The 23,908-nt window shown below is 42.9% G+C and overlaps 1 protein-coding gene across 7 annotated transcripts in view; it reads left to right on the top strand.

Moving 5' to 3' along the window:
- Positions 1 to 23,908, top strand: part of LOC146394446 (uncharacterized) — a 276,943-nt gene that overhangs the window by 69,687 nt on the left and 183,348 nt on the right. For 3 of the 7 annotated variants that reach the window (XR_014834959.1, XR_014834964.1, XM_085007092.1), the window contains exon 2: positions 19,791 to 19,883. Coding sequence is in view for 1 of the 7 variants with exons in the window: in XM_085007092.1 (XP_084863218.1) it covers positions 19,791 to 19,883 (93 nt within the window). In the remaining 6 variants the exon portion in view is untranslated. Of the gene's footprint in view, positions 1 to 3,732; positions 4,066 to 19,790; positions 22,614 to 23,908 lie in introns of those variants that run through there. The other 4 variants (XR_014834960.1, XR_014834963.1, XR_014834962.1 and 1 more) reach the window with 4 other exon arrangements.

Genomic DNA, 23,908 nt, shown 5'->3' with positions numbered 1-23,908 from the left:
CTTCACCACAGACACAGCCACCCCAGATCCGAGCCACATCTGCACCTCACACCACAGCTCAGGGCAACGCTGGATCCTTACTCCACTGAGCAAGGCCAGGGATTGAACCCGCATCCCTATGGATACGCGTCAGATTCGTTTCCACTGCACCGTGATAGGAGTTCCCAGATTCCACAGTTTGGATGGACCATGTTTGACCTACTCATAGGCCTACTTGATATTAGCTATAGCAGTATAAGGGGGACGTAGTCTCAGTTAGGGTCTAACCCAGGAAAAATTACCAGTAGAGAACTTGGCTTAAAAGCTAATGCACGTTGTGGGGGAGGGGGCAGGAATCATCAGGAACCATAATGGGTAACACCCTCCAGGCGGTGAGATGAAATAAAGCCTGGGTTTCTCCTGGGAGGCATCCTGGGGCACTTTCAATTCTGTACGCCAGTAGCAGTAGCTTATGCATCTGACGAGGGTATGTTTATAGTATGTCCTGAGCACGAAGCCTGGATTTTTTTTTTTTTCCCCCGCACCTAAGACATGTGGAAGTTCCCAGGCCAGGCATCTCCGAACCCGAGCGACAGCAGTGACCCTGCACCATGAGAGAACTCCCTAGATGACTGATTATGGCGAAAAGGTGTGTCTTTCCTGTCCTTGCAAAGGTGTCTTTCTCATGACTTCTAGGATCACTTTCTCCAGTGAAAAACACAGCACAGCTTGTTAGGCTGCTGATTTAAATTGCAGTCGATTCTCATATTAATTTGGGTGGAATTGGTGTTTACATCAGATGAAGTCGACGCCTTTGAGAAGATAGCTTGTCGTTTCCCTGGTTCAGATCGTGTTTTGTTTCCTTTAATGAGATTTGATCTGTTTGTTTTTTTTTTCCTAGTACCTCTTTCAATGAAATGCCCTGCAGATATTTTATATAATTATTGGATTTTGACTAGAATCTGTCCATAGTTCTTGCGAGGTTTTGATTGCCGGGATAAGAGAAGAGCTCGGCCAGGTTGTGTATTTCCTTTGCATTCAGCAGTTTTGCCAAATGACCCTCTTCCTTCTAATAACTTTTTAATACATCCTTGTAGGTACACATTCAAGTCATCAATTAGAATTCCCATTGGATCTGTTCTTTTCCACTGGTTATAACTCAGTCCCGTTTACTTGTCTCATTGCATTTCCAAGAATATTGTTTTTTTTTTTTTTTTAAAAAAAAAAAACCTTGGGTGTAATAGAAAAAGAAGACGCGCCTGTCTGCTTTTCAGTCTAATCCTGGTATTGGTTGTAGAAGGTGCTTTTGTTGTGTGAGTTCTCATTTTGTTTTACTTATGTTCTCCTTGGTAGAACTGAGCTGCACAAGTATTGTCCAAAGCACTTTCTGTGTCTTTTCACGTAATCCCCTTGCTTTCTTCTTCCACTGGTTGAGTGAATAGATTATATTGATAGATTATCAAACACAGAAAGACCTTATCTTTCATCATGGTAACCTGGCAGGAGCAAAGGGCATCATTGTTTTGGAGGTGCTAATGCATCTGAAAGCCATCTATATCCTCCAGGTGTGCTTGCGTGACATTTTTCTGTTCACAAGGGTCTTCACACTTTTCCAGGCTTAGTAGGAGGAAGAATCCACTCACCTATTGGCTTCATGGGTATCAGGGGCACTGGTGCCAAAATTTGGCCTTTGTCCACTGGTGCCAGAAAAAAACAGGGAGACAGAGTTTTTGGCTGGAGGAAAAAAAAAATAGCTTTTATTGCGTTGCCAAGCAAAGGGGGCCACCGTAGGCTCACGTCTTAAAGATGGTGCCCTCCTCTCGTGAAGAATTGCAGAGAGTTTAATAGTCTCAAACGAGAAAAACAGGGCTTCAGATGAAGAGTCATGGTTGGGACAGTTATGCATTCTTCTTTCTTTGGGGGAATCTTGGTCATAGAAACTCGTGTCAGAAGATCTGAGCCTGATCCTGGTGATGGTTTTCTGGGTTCGTGCCTAGAGTCATAGCACTTGTGAAAAGGGCATATTGATCAGAGATGAGAACAAACCAGGGAAGTTCCTGGAAAACATGATGGGCTCATCATCTTCCACCCACAGGACAGTGTGTGCAGGATGCCTGAGCTTTAGCTCACAGGTGATGTGCTTAGGACACGATGCAATGAGCAAGACGTACAAGGCAGGGCTCTAAGCTGTTCAGTTTTAGAGTCGTCATTTCTGCAAGAAACATGAGGAATATTACTTTTCCCTTAAGTGTATAAGATGCCTGCATCATTATGTGTATCTCTTGAGAGGGAACCAGCACCTGCCCCAAGGCGGTACTATTGCGTCTTGACGGCTCCTCCCTGGTCTCTGCCTCCCCTCGCTTCCCTGATCAGCACCTGTTCTGAACCTGTCCCTGGAAACTCAGGGAAGGTCATGGGGGCTGAAGGAAGCCCATTTCCCAGGAACAAAAAATGGAGGACAGGGAAAGGCTTGTATGCCCAGGAGCCCCACTAGGTCATTCCCGGAGAGGTGAGAAGAGACCGCTTTGGAGAGCTCACATGTTTCTCAAAGGTTCTGGATGCCAGGGGAGCCCTGATTTTGCCCTAAAGCATGCACCTGCAATGAGACTAAAGGTCCCTCCCAGCAGCCATGTCCTGACTACTGCTAATGCTGTGGATCCTACCACCTGTTTGGACAGGTGCCTGACGAGAGACAGGGGGACTAGGGGACCTCTCACCTCTAGGAGTCGGCATGTCTGCTTCGTCGCCTCTACAGCCCATTAAGTCGGGATTGAAGAAGAGAGCAAATTGTGTGTTGTATTGGAGACACAAGGCTATTTCAAAGGGATAAATGTAACCAGTACAAATAAATGTAACCAATATAAATACATGCAACCAATACAGAGATGTCTTTGGCTTCCAAACCCATATCCTTCTTGAAAGCCTTGACTAATTTGACCCAGAAATCGTGCTCCCCCAGTGCACAGAAGTAGAGGGTCACAGGACCTCTTAGAAAACATGTTTTGACAATAAAGCTAAGAAAGCTACAAATTTAACTTAGCAGTGCATTTTGCTGGATTATAACCTGCTTCATAACCAACTGCTTGTCCTAATGCATTTTAAAGTACTTAATAGAATAAGGCTTTACTGTCTAGGAATACATTTTAATTTGGAGATGTGAAATTTGCCAATTGGTGATTCATTTTTTCCATATACCTACAAATCTGTGCCTCTGTATGTTTCTGCTCTTAACAAAAGAAAAGCCAGACTACATAGAAACGTTAACAAAAGGATTGTCTTTGCATTCACTCACTGTAGACAGCAGCAATAATCTAGGATTTAGTTTGTCTCCCAATTAAATTCCACCTTGAATTATTAGTAGCCTAAATTGAGTTTTATTGTCCTGCATAATTGCTTCAGATAGTTAATTAGCAATAAAGTGGCAAGTATGTCTATTTTGGGTTGGAAGGGTTTTTCTGCACATTTTCCACTAATGAGGACATTTTAGAAAACTATATCTAGTATAACGTTAAGTACAAACTTAGTCAAGCACTGTTTCCTACAACGTTTATGTTATTTTAAGACGCTAGTAAGAAAGCAGGAATCTGAAAACGTTTCTACCCTGAGGAAATCGATTTCTTGGTATTGCATGTTGCTGTCATCAACCTGTAAACAAACCTGTGTTGGCTGTGTTTTTAAACATTAGCCCCTATTTTAATTTTTAGATAGCTGAGTCATGCTGAGTCGTTAATCAGGAAAAGCAAGCGTTGGTGCAAACACAGGTGTATGATCTTCCTGCCATTTAGGGAGGAGCAAAAATAAAAGACATGGAAAATAGTTTGACTAGGAGGAGGAGGAAAAAGAAACGTTACTCTAGAGCAGGAAAAAAACACAAAATCCAAAGCTGATTGGCAGAGGGAGAGAGGGAGACTGACAGAAGCAGAGCCACAAAGAGACAGAGAGTTGAGAGTGAGGGAGAATGTGGGAGAGAGGCAAAGAAAGAGAGACAGAGACAACACAGAGACAGAGAAATTCAAAAAGCACGAAATCCAGAAAGTCTGTGACGGGCATTGCAGGTGATAATAAGCCAGAACTGCGAATGAGTGGGTGAGTTATTTCAAATCTGGTATTGTTATGTCTCAGAAAACTGTGAATGAGAGAGCAAAATTATTGTGATCATTTAAAAATACATAAAGGGGTCTAGTAAGCAAAAATGCAGAGAGCATCAAATTATTCATGTAAAGCATCACAGTGTACCATTAGGAAGTATAGTTGGCCCTCCAACATAGAGTAAAAACATTGGGAAAAAATTCCGGAAAGGTGCAAAGAGCAAACTGCAACTCTTTGCATATCATTTACTTTGTGTTTGAAACTATGTAATCTAGAAAGGATTTAAAGTATCTGGGAGGATGTGCTTAGGTTATATACAATACCATGTGCCGTTTACATAAAGCGTCCTTGGATTTGGGTATCGATGGCCGTCCTGGAACCAATCCCTTCGATTACTGAGAGAGCACCCAGACCTCATTTTATTGTGCTTTCCAGAATCTGTTTTGTCATCCTGTGTTTTGTTTTTTTTTTAACAGAGCTGTGGGTTTGTGGCCAGCTGGTAACAAGTTACTAACACCATTTTTCCAACAGATCTTGTTCCCTTGGTGTCGGTCCCATTTTGGTGAACCGCCCTTACCTCCAGCTTTTTCGTTAGTATTATATTTGTGAGATTTTTATTACTATTGCATTTGCAGCATCTGGGATCCATCATCTTTGATGTTATTGCTATGACTGAAGGCTCAGAGGATTGGATGGTCAGCATTTTTTTTTTTAATCAGCTAGCTGTTCTTTAAACGAAGGTCTATACATTTTGGGGGGTTTGTTTTTTTTGCTTTTTAGGGCTGTCTCCGTGACATATGGAAGTTCCTAGACTAGGGGTAGAATCAGAGCTGCAGCTGCCAGTCTGCGCCACAGCAACATGGGATCCAAGCTGTGTCTGCAACCTACACCACAGCTCATGGTAATGCTGGAAGCAATGAGCAAAGCCTGGGATCGAACCCACATCCGCATGGATGCTAGTCGGATTCATTTCCACTGTGCCCCAATGGGAACTCCTTGTTTTCTTCAAGATATGCTATTGCACACTCAACAGGCTATCACTGAGTGTAAACATCACTTTTATATGCACTGGGCAAACAAAACATTCTCGAGACTAGCTTTTTGGCGAGATCATCTTATTTTGGTGATTTGGAACTGAACATGCAGTATCTCTGAGGTGTGCCTGTATTAGCAAATATAAATTTCCCCTGTCCTTTTAAAGGTCTGCATACTATTCTACAGAATTGGTGTAGTACAATTTATTTAAACTGACCATGCAGATATTTAACTTATTAGAATCTATTGGCACTTCAATTAAGATATATATATATTTTGTTTTTAATGCCATCTTTATACAAACGTTTCAGCAGGTGTCCTTTGGTGAATTATGACTATTGAAATCACTGTGACAAATACAGTATATTTACCTTTGCAAATATCAAAAGAACATCCACTATGGGGCTGTATCATTTTACCGTCTCCAAAATGGATAAAGGGTTTTTTCTTTTAAAATTTCCCAAGCTTTTTTTCTTAACCAGCACATAATCAGACGTTTCAGTCTTTGCCAATCACTGAAAAATCCCTATGTCATTGATCTTTGCATCGCTCCATTGTCTTCATAAATGAAAGCCATATACACTGTCACTGCAGCAGCTCGAGTCACTGCTGTGGTACATGTTCGATCCCTGGCCTGGAAACTTACACATGCTGTGACCGAGGCCAGAAAAAAAAGCCATATAAAATGTAATGGGCTGAGTCTGTGTATTTCATCATATTTCTTTGCTTTACTCTGTGTTATGATCTCAGAGGCGGTGCCTTGCTGTTCTGGTCATCAGATTGTCTGCACTCGGAACTCACTTAATATACGTGCTTGCAGAACTGAATCTCTTGAGGAGGACCCAGCATCCTGAGAAGCCTGACCCTGGGCTTTCAGGACAGAAATCTTGCCTGCAGATGGTCCCACAGCACTCAGGTGATGGGGAAGATGAGTGCTATTCTAAAGAGATTCCCTTTTCCATCCAGGAAAGGTGCTTTCACATTTGGAAGATGCTATATTTCATCATGGTAGAATGAGCATCATTTGGTCACATGGCACCCTTCTCATGACATGCTGCCACATTTGATGAATAAGGTTTATTAAGGATTTTTGTGCATGTGTTCATTAGGAGTATTGGCTATATTTTTTTACATATTTTTTATTAAAGTATAGTTGATAATGATGTTTCAGTTCCTGCTGTAGAGCAAAGTGACCCAGTCATATATATACAGAGAGAGAGAGATTACCTTTCTTAGATTATTTTCTACCATGGTCTGTCCCAGGAGACTGGACAGAGTGTGCTGTGCCGTACAGCAGGACCTCATTGCTTATCCACTCTCAGTGTTGTAGTTTGCATCTGCTAATCTCCAGCTCCCCATCCATCTCACTCTCTCCCCCTCAGCAACTGCGAGTCTGTTCCTGTTTTGTAGAGAGGTTCATTGGTGCCATGTTTTAGATTCCACACAGAAGTGATATTGTATGATGTTTCTCTTTCTCTGACTGACTTCCCTTTGTATGAGAATCTCTAGTTCCATCCATGTTGCTGCAAAGGGCATTCTTTCATTCTTTTTTATGGCTGAGTAATATTCCATTGTGTATATGGACCACATCTTCTGTATCCATTCATATGTTGATGGACATTTAGGTTGTTTCCATTCTTGGCGATTGTGAATTGTGCTGCAGTGAACATACAGGTGCGTGTATAGAAGCACCATAGGACTCACCAGTCCCAGTGTTGTAGTTTTCTTGGGGTGTCTTCTCTTGGTTTTTGTATGAAGGCAATGCCATCCTCATGGAGTGAATCAGGAAGTTTCTCCCTTTTCTTATGAATGTAAGTCTTCTTGAGGTTATTGTTTTAATTCTAAAATACTTAGTAGAGGAGTTCCCACTATGGTGCAGTGGGAACATCAGCATCTCTGCAGGGCTGGGCCATAGTGTTGAGCCCTGGCACAGCACATTGGGTTAAGGATCTGGCATTGTTGCAGCTGCAGAGTCGGTTGCAACAACTCAGATCTAATCCTTAGCCCAGGAACTGCATATGACGCCAGGCAGCCAAAAGAGAAAAAGGAAAAAACAAACACACACACACAACTTGGTAGAGTTCACCTGAAAATCCATCTGAAATGTACTGTGTGTGTGTGTGTGTGGTGACTAACTCAATCCTTGCATTGTTATTTTGGTCAGTTTAGGTTTTCTGTTGTTTTGAGTCAGTCTTTGCACTTTCTGTTGCAGTTTCTGTCCTTTTAGAAAATTGTCAACTTTATCTAGGTTATATAATATGTCAGCATGCAATGATGCATCATTTTTATTTCTGTAAGACTGCTTGTAATATACTTCTGGTACACCTGATTTCAAGAATTATTATTATTATTTTTCGGCATTCCCTTCATGGCTCAGCAATAATGAGCCCAGGTAATACCCATGAGGACGTGGGTTTGATCCCTGGCCTCGCTCAGTGGGTTAAAGATCCGACCTTGCTGTGAGCTGTGGTGTAGGTTGCAGATGTGGCTCAGATCTGGTGTTGCTGTGGCTCTGGGGTAGGCCGGCAGCTGCAGCCCTGGTTCAACCCCTGGCCTGGGAACTTCCATGTGCCATGAAGGCTTAAACCTGTGACTCAGCAGTGACCCAAACCACTGCAGAGACAATGCCTGATCTTTAACCTGCGGCACTCCAGCAAGAACTCTCTGATTTCAATAATTTGGGTCAACCTTTTCAGGGTTGGTCAGCTTAAGTAAAGATTTGTCCACTTGTTGAGCTTTTCAAAGAACCATTTGATTTTTGTTGCTTTTCTGTGTTGCTTTTCTCATCTCTATTTCATCTATTTACACATTAATACATATAATTTCCTCTCTTTTGCTTGCATTGGGTTTAATCTCTTCACTTAGATGCTAATGGTGAAGGGTTATGTTGCTGTTTGGAGAATGTCTTATTTTTCAGTATAGACATTTACAGCAATACATGGCTCTGGAAGCTCTAGTCGGGCTGCATCCTACACATTTTTGGTATATTGTCTGCTTCGTTTCATTGATCTCAAAAATCTTTGCTCATTTCCCTTCTGACTTCTTCTTTGGTGCTTTGGGCGCTAATGGATGTTGCATGTTTATCTTCTATGTTTGTAAATTTCCCCCATTCCCTCCTGTTCAGGATGACCGATGGGTGTCCCCTGTGGTCAGAGACAGATTTGGCAAGGTGTCAATCCCTGTAAGCTGGTTGAGGCTTGTAGGACCTAATTCAGGTTCTACCTAAGGATGGGTTCCATGTGCACCAGAGAACCACATGTATCCTGTTAACCGAGGTGGCGGAAGAGCTTTCTTCTCTGACCAAGCATCAAATTTAAAAATCCCGTAAACAGCGCTTTTCCACGAAACTTTGAGATGGATCAAATAGAGAAGGTTCTCTTGCTGTGGGTTTTTTTTGAGGAACTGTGGTCCTTGCAAATCTGTTGACTTCCATGGACCGTTAAGTTAGAGGAAAGGAATGGGGAATGGATCAAGTTAAAACACCCCAAGCCTCCTGCTCTTGGCAAAATCCAACCCTTTTTCTTGAATGATGGCAAGAAACCATTGATGCTTGCAAGAGTTTTGAATGTGTAAATTCGGACAGCTTTTGCGGGTGGGTCCTCCTTGCTTTTATGGAAGAATAGACTCTTAAACATTCTTGCTCCAGTATTTCAGAAGCAATTCCAGTTTTTGCTTTGCTAATGTCAGCCCTTACTTTGACATACCGCCTTCTAATATTACAGTCCAGTTCATTGCATTCTCTTTGCAACTTGCTCAGAAAGATACTTACAGCAGCACCATTGAGCATTAATTAAACAGATAGGCATTTCTCTCTAAGTTTCAATTTGGGAACCTCTCACCCACAGGCTTTGACAATGCACATTTTAATTATCATTTAATTGGAAGTATTTCCGAATTGCCTGTTTCTATCTTATTTGCTCCATGTTTTAGTTAATTGTGTTTTCTTTAATTTGCAGGTATTTGGAAATTTTCTAGTGTCTTTTTGCCCTTCCTTCCTTCTTTTTTTTAGGGCTGCACCTGTGGCATATGAACTGGAGCTGCAGCTGCCAGCCTCTGCCACAGCCACACCAGATCTAGCTGAGTCTGTTTCCTACAACACAGCTCAGAGCAACATCGGATCCTTAACCCATTGAACAAGGCCAGGGATGGAACCTGCAGCCTCATGGATATTAGTTGGTTTTGTAACCTGCCGAGCCACAGTGGGAACTCCAGTTTTCATTTGATTAATACCTGCCCTTACCTTGATTTACATTCTTCATTCTTCCAACACTTCAGTCCAATTGGTTTTGCATTCTTTTTTCTAACTTGGATGCTCGCAGCATTAATTTTTAGCATTGTTTAAACAGATAAACCTTTCAAGATGCGTATTTTCCTCTATGTCTAAATTTGGGGACATCACACAAGTTTTGACAAGTCACGTTTCAATTATCATTAAATTCAAAGTATTTTTTTAATTGTCTGTGTCCATTTTTTTTGCCCCATGGCTTAGTTAATGGTGTTTAATTTACACACATTTGGGAATTTTCTGTCTTTTTGCACTTTAATTTCTGCAAAATCCATGGTGATGAGGGTATCCGTCCTTAGTAGTTTCAGTTTTAGGAAATGTTGTATGCTTGTTTTATGGCCCAGCATCTGGTCCTAGTCCTTTGTGCATTTGAAGAGAATCTGCTGTGTTAACTTGCTGAATCACCTTCTGTAAGTCATTTAGGTGCTTTGGGCTTTGAAGTGACATTTATCATTCCTAATTATCTGCCTTCGGATACATGTGTTACCACTCTATCGCATTCTCCTTTGTGGTGTCTGTATAAAAACTTTGAAGTTTTCTGGAGTTCCCCTTGTGGCTCAGGGGGTTAAGAACCTGACATAGTGCCCTTGAGGATGCAGGTTCGACCCCTGGCCTCACTCAGTGGGTGTGGTGTCGCTGCGAGCTGCAGTGTGGTCACAGGTGGGAATTGGATCTGGCATTGCTGGGGCTGTGGTGTAGGCTGGCAGCTGCAACTTTTATTAGACCCCTAACCCAGGAACTTCCATATGCTGCAGGTGCATCTGTAAAGATAAGTAAGGAAGTAAATACTTGAAGATTTCTTACTAGTCACAGATTTATAATGTTTTTTGCTTTTTAGGGCTGTACCCGAGGCACATGGAGGTTCCCAGGCTAGGGGTCGAATCTGAGCTACAGCTGCCGACCTACACCATAGCCACAGCCACGCAGGATCCAAGCCATGTCTGTGACCTACCCCACAGCTCACAGCAACTTGGGATCCTGAATCCACTGATCAAGGCCAGGGATCGAACCTGCAACCTCATGGTTCCTAGTGATAGTCATTCCTGCTGCACCATGATAAGAACTTCCCTCAGACATAATTTTGTTTCTTCTAGCTAAATAGTGAACTACTCTTTCATTTCTTTAATAGTAACTTCTGCCTTGTGTTTTATTCTGTCTGAAAGGGATATTGTTGCACAGGCTTCATTTTGGTTAGTGCTTGCTTAGTACTGTTTTTTTCCCTAGTTGTAATTTTTATTTGCTTACTCAGATTTAGTCTCAAGGAAGCAGCATGTATTTGAAGTTTAAATTCCACCCAGGATGAGTGTTATTTTTAAATGGCCTATATAGGTAGCTAGTATTTATTATATATAGGCTATATTTATGGTTTATGGATAAATTAAATATTTTTATTATGCATTGCAGCCTTCCTTCCTTATACAATTGTTTGCTTTTTTCAGTCTGTTTTAAGTAGTTGCTCTGGAAGACAGAGTTTTGCACCCATGCTTTGTTCAAGTCTAATAAAAATGAGCACCACTTTCAAGTTCCCATCGTGGCTCAGTGGTTAATGAACCCAACTAGTAACCATGAGGTTGCGGGTTCCATCCCTGGCCTGGCTCAGTGGCTTAAGGGTCTGGCATTGTGGTAAGCTGTGGTGTAGGTCACCGATGCAGCTCGGATCCTGCATTGCTGTGGCTGTGGTGTAGGCCAGCAGCTGTAGCTCTGATTTGACCCCTAGACTGGGAACCCCCATGTGCTGCAAGTGTGGCCCTAAAGAGACAAAAAGATGAAAAAAAATGAACAGCACTGGACAGCACCTGTGATGAACTTGAGAGAACACTCTTTTGATGATCATTTACCTTCGCTCATCGTCTTTTACTGCTGTGCTCATTTCTTGTTTTTATTTAGATTCCTTCACACATGCACACGTCGTGTGTGCTCACATGTGCTCACACACACGCACACACACACACTCATCCATAAGGTGTTATGGCAGTTAATGAAACACATGTTCAATTGTCATTCCTGAAATTTTCTTAATTTTTAATTTTTTTTTCTTTTCCTTTTTAATCTTTTTATGGCAGTATAGGGGATTTACAGTGTTTCAGGTGTACAACAAAGGAATTCTGTTATCTACACACACACACACACACGCACACGCATGTACGTATTCTGTTTCCAGTTCTTTTCCGTAACAGGTTATTAGAATCTTTCCTGCAATTTTCAGTCATCATTCCATGTCCATGTAGGAGTATTTGCTTTTGCTTGAAACACAAATGTAGTATTTTCCCTAGGTTGGTCAACCGATACCTGTTTAGAATTTATTTTGTGTGAAAAGGTGTGTCCTTTGTAACAGGATTAAAGGCATGTTCTGTGACCATTGGTTTCGAGCTTGGAAGCCGTTCCTGGGAAACACTTTGATGATATTCTTCCCCTGCCATCACTTTTTCATGATGACTGTCTCATTGTTGCTTTTGTAAAAGCCCCGTTGTTCTTCTTTTCTGAATGCTTTGAGATCTTTTTCCTTTTGATTTTTAGCTCCTTAGCTCTGATACTCATTGAGATATTTCCTTTATGCCCTGCTGTGCTCAGTCTTTTTTTTTTTTTTTTTTCTTTCCCTCTTTGTCTTTTTAGGGATGCACCTGCAGCCTATGGATGTTCCTGGGCCAGGGGTAGAATTGGAGCTGCAGCTGCTGGTCTACACCTCAGCCACAGCAACACCAGATCCAAGCTGTGTCTGCGACCTACACCACAGGTCATGGCAGTGCCGAATCCTTAACCCACTGAGTGAGGCCAGGAATGGAACCTGTATCCTCATGGATACTGGTTGGGTTCTTAACCTGCTGAGCCACAAAGGGAACTCCTGTCTCATTTTTCTGGATTCTATATGGGACATTTTCTTCAGTTTTGGAAAATTCTTGGTCAAACTCCACTAGCTTTTAGACACTGCTTCTTCTCCGCCTCCTCTCCCTCATCTTTCTGATATTCCCCAAATACATATGTTCTCAAGGTTTTCATCTAGTTTCATACGTTTCTCGGGCTCTTTGTTCTGCAGTTTCCATCTTTTGGCTTTACTGCTTGTCTTCCATTCTGAATATTTTCTTTTGACCTGTCTTCCAGGTCACAAACCATATTTTCAAGACTATCTATAACGCTCTGGAATCTCTCCATTCCACTGTGAATGTCTCTTAATGAGTTTTTTATTTCTTGAACCAGATTCTTTTTTAGGCTTTTTTTTTTTTCCTTAACCTACAGAAAGGTTCCATCTGGTTCTCCATTTTTTTTTTCTTTAGGTGTCAGAGTTATTCCAAGTCTGAGCTAACTCCCAATATTTTGATCTCTTTGGGCCTAATTATATAGATTTTTATTCTTTTTAAATTCAAATATAGTTGATTTATAATATTGTGTCAGTTTCTGCTGAACAGTTGATTTTTTTTTTTTTACTTGCGTTAATTTTATGGGTATACTTGATGATTCTGATCGAATGCTGGGCGTTTTATATGGAAAAAACATATTTTTTTTCCCTTGCATCATGTATCCGTTCTTTACAGGGGATTTACCTTTCCTTCTGGTGGTTCAAGTAAAAGAGTATTTCCTTAATTCAAGGGGAAACAGAGCCAGTAAGGGCCCTGCTTCACTGTTTGTGAGAGATGCCCTTTTGCCACGTGTCTCTTATTTAAAACACGCAGGTTTTGTGAGGCCTCACTCGAAGCTTGAAGGGGTATTTTTTTCTTTCTTTCTTTTTTTTTCTTTCTTTTTTTTTTTGCTTTTTAGGGCTGTGCCTTCAGCACATGGAGGTTCCCAGACTAGGGGTTAAATTGGAGTTACAGCTGCCGGCCTACATCACTGCCACAGCAACACCAGATCCGAGCTGCATGTGTGACCTACACCACAGCTCACAGCAATGCCAGGTCCTTAACCCACTGAACTAGGCCAGGGATCAAACCTGCAACCTCATGGTTCCTAGTCGGAGTCATTTCTGCTGCACCATGATGGGAACTCCTGAAGGGGTATTTTTATCAGACCTTTTGTTTTGATGGGCTTTTAACTCGCATATTCCTTTGGCCCCGTAATTCCTCTTAAATCTCTCATTTTCTTGGTCATCTTCTCGCTAGTGAACATACCTGGGCGGACACTGGAACTCAGAATATTTGACTCTCATCTGTGTTTCTCTTCTCTGTATTCCACTGGTCCCTCAAGTTCTAGTTTTGGAGGTTACTCTGTTCCCTTAAAACAGTATTTATAGCTATACACGCACCTATACAGAGTATTGTAGATACAGAATATATACAGAGTAGTATATATACAGAATATTGTATATACAGTGTATACACAGTGTATTGTATACAAAGTATTGCATATACATAGTATACACAGAGTATTGTGTTACAAAGTATTCTCTTGTATTGTATACATAGACTTTAAAGGAATGTACAAGACTCTACTGTATATACAAAGTATTCCTGGCCAGGCTTTCTAGTTATTCTCAGCAACAGAGTTGGGAGGTAGTGGAAAACTACCAAATACAAAAAGCTGGAAAGCTAGTAAGTAGCTCCTAGTCTGTAATGATACCCATGAAAAATATTAGCCTTTTGACTAACTGGGAAAGGGATGGCTGATTGAATTAGTAGGGTTGGCTAATTCCCCTCCCTGTCTAGAACAATACAAACCCAGTCTGGCCTCCTGTCTCTTTTTGCAAATAAAATTTTATTGGAACACGTTCCATTTCTTCGTGTCTGGTATATCGTTTCTGTCATAGCACAATGACAGAAAAGGGACTGCAGAGCCCTAAATCTAGGAGTTCCCATTGTGGCTCAGCAGACTCAGAATCAGACATAGTGTCCATGAGGATGTGGGTTCTATCCCTGGCCTCGCTCAGTGGGTTAAGGATCCAGCATTTCTGGGAGCTGTGGTGTAGGTCGCAGATGCAGCTTGGATCTGGTTTGGCTGTGGCTGTGGTGTAGGCTTGCAGTTGCATCTCCAATTTGATCTGTAGCCTAGGAGCTTCCCAATGCCACAGATGCAGCTGTGAAAACAAAAAAAAGTGGGTCCAGCCTTTCTCCAACAATACTTTATATTCATCAGATGGTATATAGAATGTGTGTGTGGGGGGGTTGTGTGTTAAAGCAAAGCACAATGTTTATTTCAGGGCCCCTCAAAGGGTGTGGGAAGCTCACGCTGAAAAGACCCAAAGCCCTTGATGGTTTTCAGAGAAATGGCTTTAAGGACAACTTTTGGGGTGAAGGCTGCAGGATGCATGACATTCTTCTGATGGGTTGGTGGAAGGGGACAATGATGTGCTTTTTGTTTGTCTTTTTGCCTTTCCTTGAGCCGCTCCCACAGCATATGGAGGTTCCCAGGCTAGGGGTCTAATTGGAGCTGTAGCCTCCAGTCTACACCAGAGCCACAGCAACGGGGGATCTGAGCCGCGTTTGCAACCTACACCACAGCTCACGCCAATGCCGGATCCTTAACCCACTGAGCAAGGCCAGGGACTGAATCTACAACCTCATGGTTCCTAGTCGGATTCGTTAACCACTGTGCCACGACGGGAACTCCAACAGTGATGTTTTGAGACTCTCTATCATCAGCCTCCTGGTTCCAGCCAGTCTGGGGTCTGTGTGCTTCTGTTCAGCGGTCACCACTCTTCAGCTGGAGTGGGGTTCTTATTTCCTGAAGAACAACTGTTCTCAGGACTTAGGGAAGCCTGGGTCCTTTCTAGCTCAGCCCAGAAGTTTTTCAGAGTGAGCTCCATGTAGAGGTTTAAAAGCTCCTCCTCCATAAATACCTCTGGTCCAGCAAGTCAACCCCACTGGCCTTTGTGCTCTGTCAAAACTGCTCACTCATCTGTTTTCATGAAGGATGACAATCCACGGGATTACGATCTCTGGTTTTGAGAATTCTTTTAGGTGCACAACAAATCAGTCATATGACAGAAATCAAGGATACATTCAAGGCAGTTTTTGAGACAAGAAAGGGAGCTTTTCTAGAAACTGTGTCTATGCTCTTTGGATAGAACGTGATGGGGAATGATATGAGATAAAGAATGTAAGCACGTGTGTGAACTGAAGTTTAGGCATTTCCCATTGGCTTTGACATGGAGGAGAAGGTGAGCCACTGCACCTGCCAACCTGCTGCATCCCCTCCCCGCGCCCCCACCCCCGCCAAGCAGAGCTCAGCGTGGAGACCAGGCGTGAGCAGAGCTCTGGGAAAACTGGAAGAAGAACAGGTCTGCAGAGAGTTAGATAGTTTAGGAGATTTTATGAGTCCAATTCGTGCATCTCCTCATATCTAGAAAAATACTAAAATCCATCAGTGAGGACCAGTGTCTGTGGCTGGTTGTCACCTTCATGAGACCAGCAGCAAACTTTGTAAAATGTGTCCCTGGCTGCAGGTACCTCCCCCTTCACTGTTCCAACTTCTATCTTGATACTCACATTTTGCTCTTCCTCCTGGGCTGCAGTTAGTGGACAAAAACAAAAGACCTCATGCTGTCCAGGAGAATAGCCACTCTAAGGGTAGGTTGGTGAGACCTGAGGGGACTCAGGAAAGAAGCCAAGAAGACTGGCCTGCAGCTGAGGTGCAGCTCAAAGGAGTGATTCCAGGAAGCCAGATCTTTACATCTTCCCATAGAAATGGGTTTTCTGCAAATCTTTTGTTCCTACTACCTTCCCTTTGCTGCAAAAACTCTATATTCTCCTTCCCCCTTGCCTCCTCAGAGCAGTTTCTCAGAGTTCCCTGAGATGCTGTCCCCTGGGCTCCAGTCCTCATTTCACCCCAAATAAAACCTAACTCTCAACTTCCAGGTTGTGCATTTTTTTCAGGTCCACATATGTTTGACTGGGTCACTTTGCTCTACAGCAGAAGTTGACGGAACATTGTAAATCAATTATAATAAAAATAATACTAAAAAATACTAAAAAACAAAAAACAGTGCTCACTTCCAGTGACGCTTGGAAGATGAGAAATTTTTACCCCCCTGATGTTGCAGTGTGTTTGCTTTAAAGGCATACTTCCCATCACCTTTTTCCCAATTTCCCTTTGTACAGCAAAGGCTTGAAATGTTCCTCAGAGCAGCAGAACAAAGCTCACTGCTGTTATCCCATGGGGTTAATCTCATCACAGCCATGGGCGTGCATCCCCTAAAAAAAAAGATATGCTAGGGACAAAGATCATTGGTAGGAAAACGGAAGCAGAGTGTTGAAAACAGAGCAGAAATATCCCTTTTAGCACAGAGGCTGATGGCTGATGTATTTTAATAATTCCTAAGTTATTATGAAGAAACAGAGTTCATTCCTTGATCTGTCTGCAGTTGTGTGAACATGCTGGTGATGTATGCAGGGGTCTATGGAATGGGTGAGATGCCTGCAATTTCTTTTTTTTTTTTTTTTTTTAATTTTATGGACACGCATATGGAAGTTTCTCAGCCAGGGGTTGAATCCGAGTCACAGCTGCAACCTACACCAGAACCTTTTAACCCACTGTACTGGGCTGAGGACCAAGCCTGCACCTCTGCAGTGACAGGAGCCGCTGCAGTCAGGTTCTTAACCCACTCCACCACTGAGGGAACTCTCACAACTTCTCTTGAATAAACAAGTCTGTGGTTTATAGTCAGTAACGCGGGTTTGAGCACACAATGCATTTGCTTAATTATAATGTCGACGTTGAAGCTACATAGAGTTCCCCATGTCTAATTAAAAGTAGATAAAAGTCAGATAAAGACAAATATAAGAGATCACTTAAGTGTGGAATCTAAAAAAGATGATACAAATGAACTTACTTACAAGTCTGAAACAGACTCACCCACATAGAAAAAAAAAACCTTAAAATTACCAAAGGGGGAAGGGGAGGGAGGGATAAATTAAGAGTTTGGGATTAACACATGACTCTATAGATAATCAGTAATGACCTACTCTATAGCACAGGAAACTATATTCAGTATCTTGTAATAACCCATAATGGAAAAGAATCTGAAAAAAAATACATATATGTATACGTAACTGAATTATTTTGCTGTTCACCTGCAATGGTGTAAATTAACTATACTTCAGTTTGTTTTAATTTTATTATAGTTGATTTAAAATGTTCTGTCAATTTCTGCTGTACGGCAAAGTAATCCAGTCAGAATATATATATTTATATTCTTTTTCTCACATTATCCTCCATCATGTTCCATTACAAGTGACTAGATATAGTTCCCTGTGCTATACAGCAGGATCTCTTTGCTTATCCACCCCAAATGCAATTAGTTTGCATCTAGTAACCCCAAACCCCCAGGCTATCCCACTGCCCCCCCCCCAACCTTGGCAGCCACAAGGCTGTTTTCCATGTCTGTGAATTTGTTTCTTTTCTGTAGATAGGTTCATTTATGCCATATTTTAGATTCCCGATATATGTGATAGCATATGGTATTTGTCTTTCTGTTTCTGGCTTCTTCATTTAGTCTGAGAGTCTCTTGTTCCATCCATGTTGCTGCAAATGGCATGTTTTTGTTTTTGGTGGTGGAGTAGTATTCCATTGTGTATATGCACCATGTCTTCTTAAACCATTCATCTATCACTGGACATTCAGGTTGTTTCCATGTCTTGGCTGTTGTGAACAGTGCTGCTGATAGGGGTGCATGTATCTTTTTGAGTGAAAGTTTTGTCCAGATACATGCCCAGGAATGGGATTGCTGAATCATATGGTCGTTCTAGATTTCGTTTGCTGAGGAATCTCCGTACTCTTTTCCATAGTGGTCGTACTAATTTACATTCCCACCAACAGTGCAGGAGGGTTCCCTTTTCTCCATACCCCCTCCAGCATGTGCTATTTGTTGACTTCTCAAATGATGGCCCTTCTGACTGGTGTAAAGTGGTACCACACTGTAGTTTTGATTTGCATTTCTCTAATTAGTGATGTTGAGCATCTTTTTCATGTGCCTGTTGTCCAGCTGTATGTCCTCTTTGGAGAAATGTCTATTTGGGTCTTCTGCCCATTTTTCCATTGGCTTTTTGTTTTTCGGTTTTTGTTGTTGTTGTTGTTGTTTTCTTTTGCTGCTGAGTTTACTTTGGTTTACTTTAAGAGGGATCTAGTATGAGTGTGAATCCTAAAAGGTTGATTCAAAGATCTGGTACCCCAAGTGGGTACCTAGGTGGCACCTGTTTAAAGCAGATGTGACTGCTTCTCCTACACCAGTCTTGGGCGTACAGGACCCACAAGCAACATGATTTCATTATGTACTCTGGGCACCTTCATCCAGCAGCAGCCCGTGAAATAACAAAAACCTAGGATTTATTCCTTTTTTTTTTTTTCAAATACAGCAACAGCAAGGCTTGTTAGCTGTGATATATATGTTGTAGGTCTTATTTGTATTAGGGATTGAGAATTCAAAGTAACAAAAGCAACCCCAGTTTTTAATTACGAAGGGAGCAGCTCTGTTTGCTCTTACAGATAACTCACGTTTACACTTGTGCGAGGTGTGGAAACACATGTTCATAACCAGGTATGTGTAGGCAGCAGCGATTCCCTTATAATTTTATGATGCTCTTTACCGCATCGTCAAAACATGAGGCACCGAATCACTTTAGCCCCTTAAACAAAACCCACGGTCCAGAATATATTGTCTGTGTTCATGTATGCTTGAACCGATGAAGCTAAGAACAGGGATTCTTAACTTTAAGATTTGAGGTGGAGACAGCACTTGGCTTTTGTTTCATTGTTTTTGGACCTCACCTGTTCTGATCCACTTGGAAGGCACTGTTTGCTGGGTCATGTACGATGCGTCCACGACAGTCTTACCACGTTCCGGGTCCCGTGGAGCTTTCCTTTGGAAAGGAAGGCATTGTCTGGAGTTGATTTGGGGGAGCACATGGTGATTTCACAGACAGGAGCCATTTCCATGCCCTCTCCATCCGTTTCATCACCTCCTAACACCAGACAGAGCCCAAGCCTGGGACTGAGGCATAGCCCTTGATCTTTGTCCTCTGACTTTATTTTCTAATCATTGTGGGTCACTTAATGATTATATGTATATACATACTTTGAAAGCATTGGCATTTGATAGATCAGCAATTCTCAGTTTATACACCTGTTGAGGGACCTCCCTCTAGATTCAAACACGTCTGTTCCAAAGGGATGTTCTACCTCTGTTGTCAGGGAAACGTACAATGTAACTTTTATTTGAGTTTTCTCCACTGGATGGTACTCTAGCTGCGGCAGTGTGACAAGGGGCCGAGGGTGGAAGATGATGTCACGTCCAGTTTCAACTTCATTCCGTCTGAAGCACTGTTAGCTAAAATAGGAATAAGGTCCCATCGCCACATCTGTGCTTGAACATAGGATTTTGCCCAGGGAAAAGCTGGAGCATAACCCAGCTTTGTTGTTGTTGGCTGGTTGATGTTGGTTTCAAAGACACTCATATCATATTTCCCTTTGTCTGTAGCTCTCCACTGGTCACAGAGCATAGCCCGCATGTCAGCCCTGGACACTGGAGACCCTCCGCCAAGTACCACCTTGGCCACTTGCTCACACGAAGGTAAGCCTGTCCACCAGCGGCCTCAGGTACCTGATTTGTGTTTTCTTTACATTACAGACGGATCTTATCATAAAATGCAAACTACTCTTTCAAGGACATAAATGTAAGGTACAAATACAATCGGGTTTCCTGTCTTATATCAACCCTCTCAGTCTCTTGAAATGTCCCAAATCTTTGTTCCTGTCAGTGTGCACAGTTGCATCGTGTTGATAAGTCATATTTGGCACATGTAAAGCAGAGTGTCTTTGCTTCAGCTCTGCTGGTGTTGGAGGCTGGATCATTCTTTGCTGAGGGGGGACATGGGTGCACCATAAGAAGTTTATTTTACTCCTCTAGATACAATACCACCCTCAGTCGTGACAACCCAAACTGTGTCTAGACCTTGCCAAATGTCCTCTGCGCTAGGAGGCAAAACTGTCTCCTGTTTAGAGCCTCTGTTGTGGACAGTTACTGGTCTACCCCTAACCTTTCCATGAGAATTGCACATATTATGAAGGCAAGGATACCATCTTATTTAGAAATGAATATACCCAGGGCTAGAGCGTAACCTGCATTATCACAGGTCCTCGATCAGTATGTACCCCTGAAATTGCCCGAATCCAGCGATGAAAAGTTTCTCAGAAGCACAGAAACGTTTGATACACTGCTGCTCTCTTCTTTCAAGAGATGATGTTTTCTAGGGAAAAGCACGTAGCCTTAACCCCCTGGTGTAAGGCTTAGAATCCACATACATCTTAATTCTCATAATGTGCAAAGATGTACCTACAGCCTGCCCCTCTCACTGGGGTACATGTCATGCGTTTTTCTCCCATAACTCAAGGCTTGGAACTGAGGAGACCAATTATCAGCCAAGAGACGGACTGATAATTGGTCTCCTTGTGTCACCTATCAACTCCATGTCTTGCTTCCAAATACTCTTGGAGCACATGTCTCCCTTTGCTGTGCAGTTCGTTTCCTCTGAAGAATGGGGGGCATCCGCCTCTTAGCAGCTCTTCCTGCTTAGGGGTTTCCTATGTAAGTCGGGAGAAGAAGGCGCGTGTCCCGTAAACTCATGTTTCATGCGGCTTGGAAAACATTGTTGCCCTAAGGGGAGAGAGAGATGATCTCAAGCCTTTCATGTGTTCAGTTTCCCTTGTGACAGCTGTCTGTTTCACATCCTGCCTCAAGGGTGACACAGTCAGGTTAGGTTCTGTCTCAGTGCCTGGGGGGAAAGGTGAGGGAGGGCGGAACTCCGGGCACATTGGGCTAACTGCCCACCAAGCTTAAGGATCTGCACAGGCATAAGCCCAGCTGCCAAGACAGGGCTCCCATGAGTCACACAGTACTACGAGCGAGTGACAAAGCTGCACCAACAGAAGGACCCAAGCAAATGAGGTCTCCTTGCTTTGGTTGAATGCTAAGTACCCTGAACAAGAGTGGACCCCATTGAAATAAGGGAGGCACATGACCAGGCGGGTGCTTAAGGAACACGCCCTTGCCCGCTGCAGAGCAGATGAGCAAGGCTCTAGTGGGGGCTCAGCCACCGGGCATGAGGGGCGGGGGAGGCTGCTCATGGGAGGAAGGAAGGAAGGAGGGTTGGATGTAATTGAGACATGGGGAGAAGCGGTTTCATTTTGGAAGTAGAACTGATGGTCCTGGGTAGTGGAGATGCGATGCGCCTTGGCGGCGGTTGAAGAGAGGAATCCGTTGTGACTCTTGCATTGTGACTTACTTGACGGAGAGGGATCATTTGGAGAAATGGCAAAAACGGGGGCTGCAGAGGGAGGCAGTTTTGTAAGACGAGAAGCCGTCCTCTCTGGAACCTGTTAAGTGGGACATGCCCGTAGATAGGGGTATGGAGATGCTTGTCAACATCTGGAGCTCTTTGCAGACGTCGTAGTCCCATATGTGTGTGTGTGTTGTATTTTTAAAATTGTATTTGGAAGTAAAGGCAGGTTGTTTTCGCTGGTTTCTCCAAGGGCTCCTATACAGTTGTTTAGACGAGCCCAGAACTCATGAATGAAGTCCCTTGGCATCTTGTGTAATTAAGGAAATGTGAACACGATCAAAATGTCCATCCAGAGAGAAATGAATACATAGACATATGGTAAACCTTTTCCGAGGCATCCTGTGTGTCCTTTAAAAGGAAAGATGAAACTCATTCTGCCTTGGTGTGTAATCATGGCACAACGTATGTCGGGTGCAACATTAGGTGAAAAGTAAGCGTGGGATGATTTTCTATTAAGGTTTCCCAGAACCAACAGAGAGATTTCTCTTAAGGAATGGCTCCTGGGATTGTCTGGACTGGCGAATGTGAAACTTGAAGGGCCAGCCAGGCGCCTGGAAACTCGTGCAGAATTTCTACATGACCGTCTTGGGGCAGAATCCCGTTTTCTCCAGGAATTCTCAGGTTTTGCTCTTGAGGTCTTCCACAGACAGGTTGAGACCCATCTATATCATCAAATCTACTGAATACGGGCGTGAACTCCATCGACAAAATACCTTTATAGCAACATCTAGATGAGCGTTTGACCAAAGGTCTGGATCCCATCGCCTAGCCAAGTTGACACAGAATATCAGCTGTCGAAAATCTATTTACATGAAAAGAGAAACCATAGCCTTGGGTGTACAACATAATGATTCGATGTCGGCGTTCTTGTGGCTCGGCAGAAACGAATCTGACTAGCCTCCAAGAGGATGCAGGTTCAATCCCTGGCCTCGCTCAGAGTGGGTTAAGGATCCAGCATTGCTGTGAGCTGTGGTGTAGGTCACAGACACGGCTTAGATCCCATGCGGCTGTGGCGGTGACGTAGGCTGGTAGCTACAGCTCTGATTGGCCCCCTAGCCTGGGACCCTCCAAATGCTACAGATGCGCCCCCCCCCCCAATCCCTAAAAGCAAAAGAAAATGAGTAGGATGATACATAGCCATTTTTAAAAACTAATTAAGAGATTTATCTCTGGGATTGAATTGGGTTGAGAGAGGATGAAAGATATCTAACAAAATGAATGTGAAGCTGAAAATATCTTACGGGAATTCGATCATTGCTGCCAGAAGAAAAGTGTCAATTGTGTCAATAGATACAGGTAGATAACTGTATGTATATCTATCATGTATTTATAGCTATCATCTCTCTATAGCTATTTTCTATTTTGTGTCCCTATCCATCTATTTAATATATTTAAAAATCTTAAGAAATTTTGTGTTTTAAAACAAATTTGATTTTGCAGAATATCAATTAGCAAAATCCATTTGAATGGGGGTTGGAATACATAGACGTTAAACCTTTATTATGGGGAACCAGGGCATGATCGGAGCTCCCTGATGGCTCAGGGGGTTGAAGATCTGATGTCACAGCAGAGGCTCAGGTCACTGCCATGGCACGGGTTTGATCCCTGGCCCGGGAACTTCCCCATGCCATGGGTGTGGCCAAAAGAAAAATGGCATATAAACAGAGTTTGGAAACCATGTTTTCCAAAAACATGATTATGTAGTGTGCTACTTAAGGATCATTAATTAAATTATGATGTACTTATGTCCTTTGAGAAAACTAAGGAAATCTGTCAGTACTGGGAAGACATACAGAAGTTATGCTGGTAACTTGAAGGTGTGGCCCATGTTCATATATTCATTCAGCTCCATGAGGACAGACACAGCCCTTCTGCTAGAAGGTTCAAATCTCTCACACCATGTACCAGCCCTGTGATCCTGGGCAACCTTCCTTGTCTGTGTTTGCCCCATTTTCTTATGTGCCAATGAAGCTCAGAACAAGAGCCCTCCTTCTGTAGAGCGGGTAGGGGCAAGAATAAGAAGTGTTGTTGGCACCTGTGTCTGGACCGTGGTGTCTGGGGAGTTGCACGGTCAGGGAGACGGATGCACAGAGCAAAGGGCAGGAGAGAAAGTCCTGAGATGGTGGACAGGGATCTCTCCTAGGGCTGGATCTATCTACCTACCCATTCATCCGTCTACACACACACAGTGCATAAAGCATCTTGGACAGATTTTGAGAAACTAAGAATCTGAGCCCTCTATCTGGCTACACACACA

This window comes from Sus scrofa, chromosome X (assembly GCF_054392235.1).
Source record: "Sus scrofa isolate SSC_HxYL_T2T_F1_AM1 chromosome X, Sscrofa_HxYL_maternal_Yorkshire_Landrace_v2.0, whole genome shotgun sequence".
Taxonomy (NCBI): domain Eukaryota; kingdom Metazoa; phylum Chordata; class Mammalia; order Artiodactyla; family Suidae; genus Sus; species Sus scrofa.
The sequence above is the reverse complement of the archived record's forward strand: the minus strand, read 5'-3'. Positions and strand labels throughout refer to the sequence as shown.